Source organism: Schistocerca americana, chromosome X, assembly GCF_021461395.2.
Source record: "Schistocerca americana isolate TAMUIC-IGC-003095 chromosome X, iqSchAmer2.1, whole genome shotgun sequence".
Classification (NCBI taxonomy): domain Eukaryota; kingdom Metazoa; phylum Arthropoda; class Insecta; order Orthoptera; family Acrididae; genus Schistocerca; species Schistocerca americana.
The window spans coordinates 180,864,843-180,879,166 of record NC_060130.1 but is presented as its reverse complement, the minus strand read 5'-3'; the positions used below and the strand labels follow the sequence as shown (position 1 = coordinate 180,879,166).

The window sequence follows — 14,324 nt, the reverse complement described above, 5'->3', positions numbered from 1 at the left end:
TGTGGTGGGGCTTCATCAATTACCTGCATGGTGCTAGCCCCCTAACCATGCACGGATTGCACTGTTGGTGCCTGAGCTGAAAACTCCCCATGCTTGCCAAGGAGTATATGCTCATTGTAACTGGGCACAGGGACTCAAAGTGACAGCTTACTGGCCAGGTAGCCATAGCTGAGGATGGTTGGCACCCATGGGGAAAGCCCCCGTTGGCAGTGGATAGAACCTTGATGATTCAGCTGCAAATGAAGCGGATGACATTATCTCTTGCTGGTGGCCATATGGCCCCAGCAGTCTCTGTGAAAGGGCAGTCCTCCTTCAGTGCAGAGATATATGACCCTAACCCTTCCCTGGGTATGTCGTGGGAGGAACATACGGCTAAATGGCAAGCAAAGCAATACTCCCCACAATACTTAGTTTGTACTAGGACTGATGATGATGATTCCTTCTTGGCCACAAAGCCCTTGTTCTTTGTGGTGAACATAGGAGACAAGTTTGGGGAAGTGGTGGCCATCTCTAAATGAAAAGTGGGCCAATTCTCGTGAAAATGGCATCTCCTGCCCCGTCACTGGCAATGCTCGCTTGTAACAAGGCGGGTGACACCTTATGACTGTCACTTCACATAACAGTCTAAATTTAGTTCAAAGTATCGTTTTCCACAGAGACCTGCTCTTGCAATCTGATGATGGGCTACCTGCAAACCTTATGTGATGGGGTGTACACTTTGTCCATTGTGTACATAGGGGGCCAAATTACAGTAGGGTTGCTACCAGTGCCTTCATTCTGGAATCTGAGAGTGATTCATTACCTGTTGCCTGAAAAAGTCAAGGTGATGGTATACCAATGCGATGTCAGGCTGTATGACCCCCCACCCTCCCCGTCTCCCATGTCGTGCTTCAAGTGCTTGAAATTTGAGCGCATGTCTTCACATTGTAATGTTTACCCCATATGTAGAGATTGTGGATTGAGTGTTACGTGTAAATGCTCCCTGTGCATCTCCCCCCCCCCCCCCCCCCCCCCCCCAATCTGTGTTACGTGTGGAAATCACAATTCTCCCTGCTCACCAGATTGCCCAGTTTTCCAGAGAGAAAAGAAACTACAAGAATACAAAACTCTGGACAAATTCAGTTACCAAGAGGTCAAGAAGAAATACAAGCACTTGCATGTGGCATGTCAAATAATGTCATATGCTACAGCTATGATGACGTTCCCCCTTTGGCAATGGTACTCCCACCTGTTACACCTTGTACAATGAGCTCTCCGGACTGCTCAACCATGCCTGCCCTCTTGATGGTTGGGGGCTCCGCTCTTGCTGCTTCACGCAGCCTAATTTGGGATTAGTGCCTCCTACCCACCTGGGACATTGGTCCCCATCTCCCAGCCAGAGACAAATAACCTTCCTCTGGCTTCTCTCGCCAGGAATGGGTGTCTCCAGACAATTTCTTTGAAGGTTTCTGCTGGTCTACAACTGAGCATCAGCCGGTGGCTGAAGAAGCCACAGGCTACTGGTTGCAGGGCTTGATGATCATTCTCTTTACCTGAAACTGATTCAGAGAAACCCTCACAACCATCGAAACCTCTCTAAGGAGATGAAAGAGAAGAAAAAGTCCTTCAAGAACAAGTACATTCTGGTGCCCCCACACTACCAGATCCTGCTTGTTCCACTCCTGTGGCTGAGGCAGAGAGCCCAACAGCCCATGAGGCCGGTTCGCAACACACAACAGAACCAGGAACATGGGAATATTGATTCCAAAACAGCTCAACCAGTGGCTGAAGGTGACCCTAAAGCATAACCTGCCCCCTTGGTCCCTTCATGGCCTCACTATACATCACCAACATTATTCTCCAGTGGAAATGTAGTGAATTTTTCCACAACCTCGCTGAGATATGACATCTTTCAAGCACATCACCTTTCTTCTGTATTGCCCTTCAGGAGACTTGCTTTCCAGCAATGCAGACCCCCAACCCTTTGTGGATATCAGGGGTACTATAAGAAATTTGCTGCCTGTGACAGGGTATCAGGTGATGCTTGCACATATGTTGTAGACACTGTATATTGTGAACTTGTGACTCTTAATACCCCTTTGGGGTCTGTGGCTATTCAAGTAAGGGCATTTTGGGGTATTACCATCTGCAATGTTTACCCCTCTCTCAATGGAGGAATGTCTCATAACATACTGTTTGCACTGGTTTCTCAGCTCCCCATATCTTTCCTAATCTTGGGTGATTTCAATGCCCAGAACTCTTTGTGGGCTGGAACCCTGGTCACTGGCCATGGTAAAGACCTCAGAAATTTCCTGGCACAACTTGACCTTCACCTCTTGAATACTGGCACCCTCACACACTTCATTGTGGTGCAAGGAACCTTCTTGGCCATTGACCTTTCCATCTGCAGCCCTTGTCTTTTCCCATCCACCCACTGGAGAGTCCACATTGACCTGTGTGGTAGTGACTACTTCCCGATCTTCCTGTTTCTCCCTCAGCGTCACTCCCCTCGATGCCTCCCCAGATGGGCTCTCAACATCTTTTACCTCTGCTGTCGACCTTGGTTCACTACCACATAGACATATCAATGACACAGTCCAGCATTCAGCTATAGCCATTCTTTTGGCAGCTGATTTAGTGATCCCGTTTTCCTCAAGCCTGCCCCCTTTTAGAACAGTACCTCGGTGGTCCTTAGAAATTGTAGAGGCCATTCAAGCTCGTAGGTGGGCACTCCAGCTCTATAAGTGGTACTCATAAGTGGAGCACCTCATTGCCTTTTAAGTGGAACTGTGACCAGGTTCGCCACCTAATAAAAAGATGGAAGTAAGAATGCTGCAAACAGTACATTTCAACCAGCAGACCATGTACCTCTCCTTCACATGTTTGGACTAAGATCAGATGTCTGTGTGGCTAGCAGGCACCTGCAGGTGTACCTGGTATTACCTTGAATGGCGTTGTCTACACTGACCCAGACGCCGCCGTCAAACATTTTGCTTTGCACTATCCTCAAATGTCAGCATCCGAGAATTATCAGCCAGCCTTTCACATCCTAAAACAGTGATTGGAGCAAAAGCTATTAACTTTCTCTACACACCACCTGGAGCCATATAATGCTACATTCAATAAGTGGGAATTTGTCAGTGTCTGAGCCTACTTTCCTGACCCTGCCCCAGGGCTGGACCATGTCCACAACCAAATGATCAAACACCTGCCGTGGATTGTCAGTGTCTTACCTTTGCCATCTTTAATTGCCTCTAGAACAAGAGCGAGTTCCCATCGCCATGGTGAGAAAGATGGGCAGTTACCGACCAATAAGTCTCACCAACATTCTCTGTAAATTGCTTGAACACACCATAAGCGTGCAGGTGTATTGGTTCCTTGAGTCTCAGGGCCCTCTGGCTCCATCCCTGGGTGACTTTTGCCAAGGCCGTAGTCTGCAGTGTGAACAACTTTTTCTTGAGGTCAACACCTTACAGCCGCCTTCTTTGACCTTGAAAAGACTTATGATGCCACATGGTGACACCACATCATAGCTACCTTACACGAGTGGGGGTCTCTGGGGTGCGCTCTCTATTTTCATGCAGAACTTCCTGTTACACCCTACATTCTGGGTTTGAGTTGGTGCTGACCAGAGTTCTCCCCCCATATCCAAGACAATGGGGTCCCTCAGGACTGTGTACTGAGTGTCCCACTCTTTCAAGTAGCCATCAATGGTCTAGCAGCAGCTGTGGGGTCCTCAGTGTCACCTCCCTTGCATGCTGACAACTTTTGCTTCTACTATTCCTCCTCAAGTGTGGGTTCTGCTGAACATAGAGTGCAAGGTGCCATACCAAAGGCACAGGCATGGGCCCTCACAAATGGCTTTTGATATTCCACAACCAAGACTCATGTCATACACTTCTGTCAATGTTGTATCACTCGCCCACAACCAGAACCTTACATCGATGACCAGCTACTCAGCGTGGTGGACACTTATTGTGCTTTAGTACTGGTTTTCAATTCTTAGTAGATGTGGATTCCCAATCTTGGCCTGCTTAAGCAAAAGGGCTGGCTGCACTTTAATACACCTCTCTGCCTGAGCAAAACTAGCTGGGGTGGAGATCGCACTATCCTTCTGCACCTTTACAAAGCCCTGATATAATCTCACTTCGATTATAGGAGTCTGGTTTATGATTTGGCATTGCCCTCAGTATTGTGGATGTTTGATCCAGTGCACCATTGCTGGGTTTGACTTGCAGCAGGAGCCTTTCGAACTAGCCCTGTGGACAGCTTACTCATGGAGTCTGGGGTCCCTCCATTGGGGATCAGGTGCCAGTAATAGCTTGTCAATTTTGTTACCCATGTTCGCAGCTCCCATAAGCATCCAAACTGATGTCTCCTCTTTCCAAACACGGTAATCCATCTCCTTCAATGGCGGCCCTCATCAGGGATAACAATTGCAATCCACATCCAGTCTATCCCCTCTGAACTTCTGTTGTTTCCTCTTCCACCTTTCTGGTGGGCCCACTCCTGTACATCTCCATGGTGCATCCCTTGGACACAGCTTCATCTGTCATATCACAAGATCTGAAAGATTCTGTTCATCCCAAGGCCCACAACCACCAGTCCCCCCCCCCCCCCCCATGCAGGATTCTAGGGTTCAGAAATAGTGTGCACTAATGGCTTGATGGTTGCTGGTCATTTCTTACACTCATGGAAGGCATACTGAACTGCTCTCCTTGACAGATGGCTTTAGGTTTTCCACTGCAGAGTTCGTAGCTCTCTCTCTCATGCTCTTGAGGATGTCTGTCGCTGAACTGGTGCCTCTTTTCTCTTATGCAATGACACCTTGAGCAGTTTGCAAGCTCTCAACCAGTGCTATCATCACCCTCCCATGGTCATTGCTATCCAGGATTCTTTGTATGCCCTTGAACAGTGTGGACAATCAGTGACGTTCGTCTCGGCCCAGACCATGTCGAGATCTTGGGCAATGAACTTGCTGATAGCCTGGTCAAACTGGCAACCAGTAAACCAACTCTTCAGATCGGTAATCCAGAAACAAACCTCTGATCAGTATTATGCCATCAAGTTTTAGGTACCTGGAATACGGAATGGCTCACTCTGATGTCACCAAACTAACCACAGGTGATAAAGGAGACTACGAGCCTATGGAGGTCCTCCATGCAGGTCTCTACCAAGGACTCTACCATCCTTTGCTGGCTCCACATTGGCCATACATGGCTGACTCATGGTCATCTCCTCCATAGCGAGGACCCACCTCACTGTTGTTTTGGCTCCCATTTGATGGTGGTCCACATTTTACTGAAGTGTCCCAACCTAGCGACCCTGCAGCCTCTTAGTCTCTCTACTCACTGCACCTGCTGTTGGGAGATGATGCCCCCAGGGCTGGCTGATTTTTACATTTTATTCGTGAAGCTGGCCTTTACCACTCTCTTTAAGGGAGGACCCCCTTAGATTATCAGCCCATTGAGGGTTTGGCAAAATGCTCTGTTGCCTCCTCTGCCCAGACCAGGCTGGAGTTTGTGGTCCAGCCCTGCCCTCACCCTATCTGCTCTTCTACTCTTCTCTCCCCCCCCCCCCCTTCTCCCCCCCCCCCCATGTGATCTGTTCAATCTGTTCATCTTTTGTCTCTCTGTGCTTCTTTAGCCCTGTCCATGTTGCTAGTCTTTGCAGGGCAGTCTCAGAGTAAAGTACCTCTGGTAAGTGTTGGGGGCTGGGGGTTGTATGTCCCCTCATTGCACTCCGCTTTCAGGGGCTTCCAGCTGCTCCCTAGATGGGGCACCTTGCTTGCCTTTCTTCCTCTTTCTTCTTTTTGTCCCTTACCTCAGCTTCACTGACATTTGTAGGCCTAGGGGTTTCTTCCCATGGGTTTTGCATGGTGGGCAATCTCCAATGTACAGTTGTATAGACCTGTCTGTTTGACTGGGACTGATGACCTAATAGTTTGTCAAGTTTTTGCTAGGTCTGTGATATATCTCAATTTATGTAAACCAATCTTGTGTTGTGTACATTGTGCATTTTGCTGTAAGACAGTGTGTCAGAAATGAAATTAAAAGAAAAAACTCTAAATTTTTTAACAAAAAATGTATCTGCCTAATCTGAAGTTTGCTGGTGTGGATGACCAAATACTGCATAGGAGTGTGCTACTATGTTGTTTCATGTCTGCCATATTATTCTAGTTTCTGAAAATCAATGAATTGGGTCTGCAAAGTAATTGAATAGATAACAAATGTACTCACCAAGTGGCAGCAGGAGAACACACATACAAAAAAAAAAAAGTCTTAGATATGCAAGCTTTCAGAGCCAGTGACTCCTCCTCCTGGCAGAAGGGTTGAAGGATAAGGAAGAGGGGTGAGGGAAAAGGAGTGGAGAGCTTTGGGAAAAGGGGCAGTGTTCGAAGAAGTCACCTGAAAGCCAAGGTCAGGGGAGACTTACCAGACAGAATGAGGGGGAAATTGGTTGTGTTAATGGAGACACTATAAAATTCAGAACAGAAATTTATATTTTCATGAAACATTAGAATTCGCTGTGTGAAGTTACTCTTGTATCTAATACTGCCATTGCAGAGGCATTGTTTGAAGTAAGGGCTGGCACTGATATTCTGAACCAGTATTGATACTGCTGAGTATGTTTCATAATTAAGCAGAAAATCATTGATAGCTCGCTTATAAGGTTTAAGAACTATGGAGTATAAAATAATTGTTCTACTACTGTGTAACTGATTCAAGATTTTAAAAACAAAGATAGTATAATACAGATCATCTATGAATGTGTTTATCACAGAGTAGTGTTGGTGTTTGAAATGAGACCATATTGTCAAGCTATCAGTCTTTACTGCAAATTCAAGTGATGCACAGCACCAATGTATTTGTGTGTGTGTGTGTGTGTGTGTGTGTGTGTGTGAGAGAGAGAGAGAGAGAGAGAGAGAGAGAGAGAGAGAGAGAGAGAGAGACTATGTTCTAGCTGTAAGTGTTATTCATTTTTCAGTGCAGTTTCTCCTTCAGAGATACGCTTTTATTTCATTTACTTTAAGTGAAAGTAATTTCATAATTATATTATGAAAAGGATAGTTGCTACTCACTATTTAGGGGAGATGCTAAGTCACAGATAGGCACAACAAGAAAACTGTCACATAATGAGCTTTCGGCCAACAGGGCCTTTGTCAAAAACACACACACACACACACACACACACACACAGATGCTACTCGCACACACAGGACCACATTCTCTGGAAGCTGAAGCCAGACTATGAGCAGCAGAGCGTGATTGGAGAGGCAGCTGGGTGGGGGTGGGGGAGGGGCTAAGGACAAGTGTGGGATGGGGAGGAGGAGGGATAGCAGGGTAGTTGTGAGGCACGGTAAAGTGCTGCTAGTGGAAGTGTGCAAGAAAAGGTGGAGAGAGGGTAGGGCAGCTAGGGTGCAGTTGGGTGGTTAGAGTGGGGGTGGCTAGCACAGTGGTTGCAGCTTATCTTGTAGACACATGACTGGTTTCACAGGTAGCCCTGACTTGATGGAATAAGTGATCTTTGTGAGTGGTCTGCAGTAGGTGGTGGTGGGAGGATGTATGGGACAGGTCTTCCATCTAGGTCGATTACAGAAATATGAACCATGAGGCGAGGGGTTGGGAGCAGGGATTATGTAGGTGTAGACGGGTATATTATGTAAGTTCAGTGTGTGGCAGAATACCACTGTTGGAGGGATGGGAAGGATAATGATTAGGACAATTCTCATTTTGAGGCATGGCAAAAAGGTAGTTTAAACCCTGGCGTAGAATGTAATTCAGTTGCTCCAGTCCTGGGTGGTACTGAGTCACATGGGGAACGCCCTCTCCCACCACCCTCCATCTAATCTCCCAACTGCATGTAACTTCCCTATCCTCTTTGCACTTATCCCCTACATGCTCCTACTAGCACCACTTTGCTGTCCCCCTACTCTGCCATTCCTCCCCCTCCCTGTCCCAGCCTCCTCCTTATCCTCCTCCCAGTTGCCTCTCCCATCGTGCACTGCTGTTCATAGTCTTGCTTCAGCAGCCAGAGACTGTGTTCATGTATGTGGGAGTAGCTTTGTGTGTGTGTGTGTGTGTGTGTGTGTGTGTGTGTGTGTGTGTGTGTATTCTGTTGTCAATTTTTGACAAAGGCTTTATTGACCGAAAGCTCATTTTGTAACAGTCTTTTTGCTGCGATTATATGTGACTCAGTGTCTCTGCTATATAGTGAGTAGCAACTGCCTTTTCCATAATATTTTTACATTCCATCATGGCTTTTCCCTTGACTGAGTTTGCCTAATGGCTTTTCTTCCATCCTTCACCCAGAACTGTTTCTTTTGTTACTATTTTCTAATGCATTACTATACTCAATGTCCGTCCGTCTTCAATCCCAAATCCCTGGATCCTATAACACACACTTAAACTCTAGCCCTCCAGAAACTACAACAACATGCACAATGCCACCTTAAAAAACTCTCCACACTGTTCAATTTCTAATTCCACCTTGGAATACCACTGTCCACCACCTCTACAACAACTTATATACCTCCCTCACATCCCCTTATAGCTGAAAAACCCTGTCTTGCAGAACTACTATAGTCACCCCACCCTTCAAAACTCCCCTCACCACCACAGAGATACATACCTAAACAGACCTGAAACAGAGCCATGGACCTTTCCTCCAAAAGGCTTAGGCCTGCAGATGTATCAGTCCTTTCCAAAGGCCTCACCTTTTGCCCCATTTCCAAATTCAATCGTGCAAGAATTGTTAAAGACCTTCTCTCCTTCTCCCGGCCCCTACAGTGGGAACACTTTTTGCCACCAACAACCCTACCAATCAGACTTAACCAAAGACTAATGTTGAAACCTGTGTGACTCAGTTCACTCCTCCATCCAACCGTCCCCCCTCCCCCTGCCCTCAAATTACCCCATGTTAACTTTACAGAATTTCTTAACCTTCAACCTTGCCTTACCTTTATTTCCCAGATCCCTGAAAGTGCAAACTAACCTTACACCATCAGAAAGAACCATAATCCACCACCTCAGAACTGGTCCCGGCCTTATAATCCTACCTGCTGACAAAGGATCCACCACTGTTGTTTTGAACTGCAAGAGTAACCTGGCAGAAAGACTCCACCAGCTGCCAGATTCATCCACCTACGAACCCTGCCACACTGACCCTATTCCAGAAATCCAGCTGGATCTCCAGTCTCTCCTCAAACCCTTAGGCCCATCCCAGAACCTCTCTGCAGAATCCATCTCTCTCCTCACCCCTACCACTCCCCCCACTCCCACCTTTTTTATGGTTTATGAACTCCATAAAGCCAACCCCTCAGGTTGCCCCATTGTGGCCAGTTACTGTGCCCCCACTGAGAGAATCTCTGCTCTCATAGACCAACACCTTCAGCCTGTTACCCGCAACCAACTGTCCTATATAAAAGATATTAACCATTGCCTCCACCGACTCTCCACAGTTGCTGTTCCTTCACCACACAGTGCCCTGCTCATCACTATTGATGCCACCTCCGTTTACATTAACATCCCTAATGCACATGGCTTTACCACTATTGAACACTACCTTTCCCAACACTCAATGGATTCCAAACAGCAACCTCCTTCCTAGTCACCATGGCCAACTATATCCTCACCCACAATTACTTCTTCTTTGAAGGCATCATCAACAAACAAATCTGGAGTATGGCTAAAGGGACCCACATGGCATCATCCTGTGCCAACATATTCATGGGTCTTCTAGAGGAATCTTGTGTAAACACCAAGAATTGAAACCCCTCATCTGGTTCAGATTCATTGATGACATCTTTGCCATCTGGATCGAGGGTGAGGACACCCTATCCACATTCCTCCAGAACCTCAAGACCTTCTCCCCCATTCACTTCACTTGGTCTTACTTAACCTAACAAGTCAACTTCCTCGATGTGACCTCTACATCAAAGATGGCTACATCAGTCCCTCTGTCCATATCAAACCTACCAACCACCAACAATACCTCCACTGCGACAGCTGCCACCCAGTCCATTTCAAGAAGTTCCTTCTATACAGCCAAGCCACCCATGGTCATCGCATCTGCAGTGATGAGCCTGGGGTCTCACTGAGGCATTTACAGACCATAATTACCCTCCAAACCTTGTACAAAAACAAATCTCCTGTGCCTTATCTTTCCAGTCATCCACCATGTCTCAAAGTCGCACCGTCTGGTCACAGAGGAGCATTCCCCTCATGTCTCAGTACCACCCAGGACTAGAGCAATTGAATTATATTCTCTGTCAGGGTTTTTTCTACCTCTCGTCATATCCTGAAATGAGAAATGTCCTACCCGCTACCCTTCCCACTGCTCCCACAATGGTATTCCAATGTCCACCGACCTGACACAATATCCTCATCCATCCCGACACAACCCCTGCTCCCAACCCCAGGCTTCATAGCTCATATCCCTGAAACAGACCTAGATGCAAGACCTGCCCCATACATCCTCCCACCAACACCTACTCCAGTCCACTCACAAACACCACCTATCCCTAAAAGGCAGGGCTACCTGTGAAACCAGGCATGTGACCTACAACCTAAGCTGCAATCACTGTGCTGCATTCTATGTGGGTATCGCAACCAACAAGCTGTCTGTCCGCATGAATGGCCACTGACAAACTGTGACCAAGGAGGAGTGGACCATCCCATTGCTGAGCACGCTGCCCAACATGATTTTCTTGATTCCAATGACTGCTTCACAACCTGTGCCATCTCCATCCTTCCCACCAACACCAGCTTTTCTGAACTGAGTGGGTGGGAACTCTCCCTGCAATATATCCTTCATTCCCATAACCTTCCTGCCTCAACCTTCACTAGTCATTGTCCTTATCCACCTAACACCTTCCCTGTTACCATTCCAGCACTACACAGCTACACAATCCTCTGTTCCACCAACACACCCAGTCTTTGTATTTCTCTCTTTTTCCAGACCCCCCCCCCGCCCCCATCTAACCTCCTGACTGGACCTAGCTGACCTACCCTCACTCCACCTTGTCCCTGCATGCTCCCAGTAGCAGATTTTACCATCTCCCACCCTTGCTCTGCTATTGCTCCCCCTCTCCGCCCCAGCCTCCTCCTTAATCCCACCCATTTGCCTTTCCCGTCATGTGCTGCTCCCCTTAGTCTGGCTTTAGTTGCCAGAGACTGTGATCATGTGTGTGGAAGTAGCGTTTGTGTGTGGAGTGCTAGTTTTGCTTTGGGTTTTTCTGTATGAAACCTCTAATGGATGAATATTATTGTTTATTTGGCATAAAATTGTAATTATTTTTTCTTTTTCCTTTAAGGGCAATCTGACAGAATACAGAGAAGATGGCAGTGGAGACACTAAACAAGTTGTTGTCGGTGTATGTGCCATGGCAAAGAAATCACAGTCAAAACCGATGAAAGAAATCCTGACAAGACTTGAAGAATTTGAATTTATTAAAATTGTGATAATACCTGAAGAAATTATTCTAAAAGTAAGTGTTAATAGTATATCACTCGTAGTTAACAAGCAGTCAGTGCTTCACATCTCAACATTAAATCAATATTAATGACAGTATAATGAAAAGGATGGACTGAACTCAACATCTCCACTGTATGGTGAGTAGCAATGTATCCTTTTCATAATACTGTCTTGACTCCATCCTGCATTTTCTGTTGTGTAAAATTATTATTGTTTTTATTATTATTATTATTATTACTACTACTACTACTACTACTACTACTATTACTGTCATTGCCATTGCTGTTGCTGCTAGTGTGCTTTGTGCTGACAAGGTTGAAAGAGTGCTAAGTCATTAATTTTTGTGAAACAGTAAATATATTTAGTACATTTTAGCAGGTTTGTATTGCAGTACTCACAACAATTTCTGATACAGTTAGTAAGTCTATCCATATTGTTGATGTTTTCAAGGAGATAAACTATTATGGTTTGTTGGGAACGATGAGTAGCTTTTGTTTGAAAAGAAATGCATAATGAGACTGTGTGAAAATTTTTACTTTCATAACTGGCAATATCAGTCATGTACTGGGGACTTGAACACTGCCACCCCCTTCACCCCCCTGCTCTCTCTCTCTCTCTCTCTCTCTCTCTCTCTCTCTCTCTCTCTCTCTCTCTCTCTGTGTGTGTGTGTGTGTGTGTGTGTGTGTGTGTGTGTGTGTGTGTGTGTGTGTGTGTGTGTGTGTGTGCAAACACCTGTCACCTGTATGGCTACGTTGTTATGACTGACGACATTGTGCCAGCATCGCTGCTTGATGATGAGGGTTTGTGTTGGGTGGAGCAGGCAAGGGAAAGAGATGAGTTGTGGAATGGGAGAGTGGCTTATGATGGGAAAGGGAGGCAGAAGGTGCACAAGATAACAATGTGCCACCAGTGAGCTTGTTTTTGCCTCAAATGGGGGAGAGTTTTGTACAGCTGAAGAAGGGGAGATAGAACAGAGGAAGGGGAGACTCGATGGAAGAGGGTGTGGTACTGAATGAGTGAAGTTCTAGTAGTGGGGCAGGAGTAGATGTGGGTGTAGGTTGTGGGCAAGGTTGAAGTTGTGTTGCAAGGGCAACTCCCTTCTGTGTAATTCAGAGGAAATATTGTTGGGAATCCAAATAACACAGGTTGTGTAGCAGCAGTTGAAATTGAGAACTTTATGCTCAGCAGCATGTTTTTCTGTTGGGTGGTCATCACTGCTCTTGGTCGCAATTTGACAGTGGCAATTCATTTGGATGTAAAGATGACTGGTGGTCATGCCCACAAAATGCTTCTAGTGGTAGTCTTCTCTATGATGGGATAGGATAAGCCTGTGACACAGTGAGTGTATTAGTGTGCTGGGTGAGTGTATTAAATGGGTCTGACATGGGCCTCTTAACAGATGTAAGACTCGTGTGGCAGTGGTTTGGGAGCAAGTGTGGCATAAAGCCGGACCAGGTTATTGTATAGATCAAATGGTGTTCTGCCACCCAGCTAGTTTATACGATGTCATTTTCTGTCGTTAGGCCCTACCTATACCCTGGGTTACATTATTGGTATGGCAATGGATACTTCCATATGCAAACAGTGACTGAGATGTGGATGTGTTACTATTAAAAATTTATGTTATTCAGTTCAAATGGCGCTCAGTCTGAGTGATATGCAAAGGGCTTCATAGTATTTGTAGAGTGCCAAGTTTTGTGCACAAATCAAAAAGGCGGCATAATTGAGGTGAGATCAGACTCCCTATACTATGTGTGGGCAATCTTTGGTGATGAGTGGGTCCAATTCACATACTTACTTAAGCTTGTGGGACAGCTTGTCATGTTATGCAACAGCAGCACTCCTAGTGCAGAAGGTCAAAACTGTAGTACCCGTGATAGTAATGTTTATGGAGTAACACACTGATATGACTGGTACTCTGTTCCCAAATGACATGCCAACAAATTGCACACCAAAACTTGCATTTTTTTTACATTCACCACTTCTTCATATATTTCTTCACTTACAATATTTTAGAATAGCTGTCTTATACACTTTCATTGTAAAATTCTGCAACACCATTAGTAAAGAAAACAATGTTCACGGCACATACATAAATGTAAACATCTAAAGGTGGGATGTCAGGAAAACTGAAACATCATCATTGAAAAATAAATGTCTGCAAAAGAACTAACTGCAGTTAATTCATCGTAAATTGCCTTCAGTTTCAACAGTTTACAGTGTCCTAATATATCCACAGTGGACAGAAATTGTTTACTCATGTAAATACAAGAAAAAAATAGGAAAGCAAAATACAGAAATGAGACAGTCAGTCTCAGTCGGCAAACAATCAGGATTAACTTGATGATTTTTGGCCAAGGGCAGATGTGTTTGAAATTTAGTACATTGATATCCACAAATGCTGTTGTCAAGCATTTTTTAAAAACATTTGTCCAAAAATACTTTTGATGACTAATTGCATAGACGTGGATTGTTTCTGTATTGCAAAGTAAATTGAATCATTATTTCTTTGTTCATTTTAAAAAGATTAAAAGTCTGACTCACTTAAAATTAGCATATATCGGCTGCATTGCACCAAAGTCAAAGTAGAATAGTGCAAACAACAGCATGGCGAATATCTGAAAGTGTGTCACGGTCAGAGTAGAATGTGAGCGCCTCACTCTCTTCTCCATCAGTTTCTTCCATTGGCCAAACTGGAACCAGTCGTGTGCGAGATCCAGCTCATGGGTTGCCGGTTGCTCACCTGTGCCCTGTACTGACATGGCTAATTTCTGTCAACAGTTAACCCATTACATCTGTAACTATTGATGATAGCACTACCAAATTTTTACCTACACATTGGAAACTGAATTACAATTTTTATGAAAAAC

General features: G+C 45.4%; 1 protein-coding gene across 6 annotated transcripts in view; it reads left to right on the top strand.

Moving 5' to 3' along the window:
• LOC124555786 (inositol hexakisphosphate and diphosphoinositol-pentakisphosphate kinase) overlaps positions 1 to 14,324 on the top strand; it is a 556,425-nt gene that overhangs the window by 213,900 nt on the left and 328,201 nt on the right. For all 6 annotated transcript variants that reach the window (XM_047129842.1, XM_047129841.1, XM_047129845.1 and 3 more), the window contains one exon: positions 11,294 to 11,467. In XM_047129842.1, the coding sequence (XP_046985798.1) occupies positions 11,294 to 11,467 (174 nt within the window). The remainder of the gene's footprint in view (positions 1 to 11,293; positions 11,468 to 14,324) is intronic.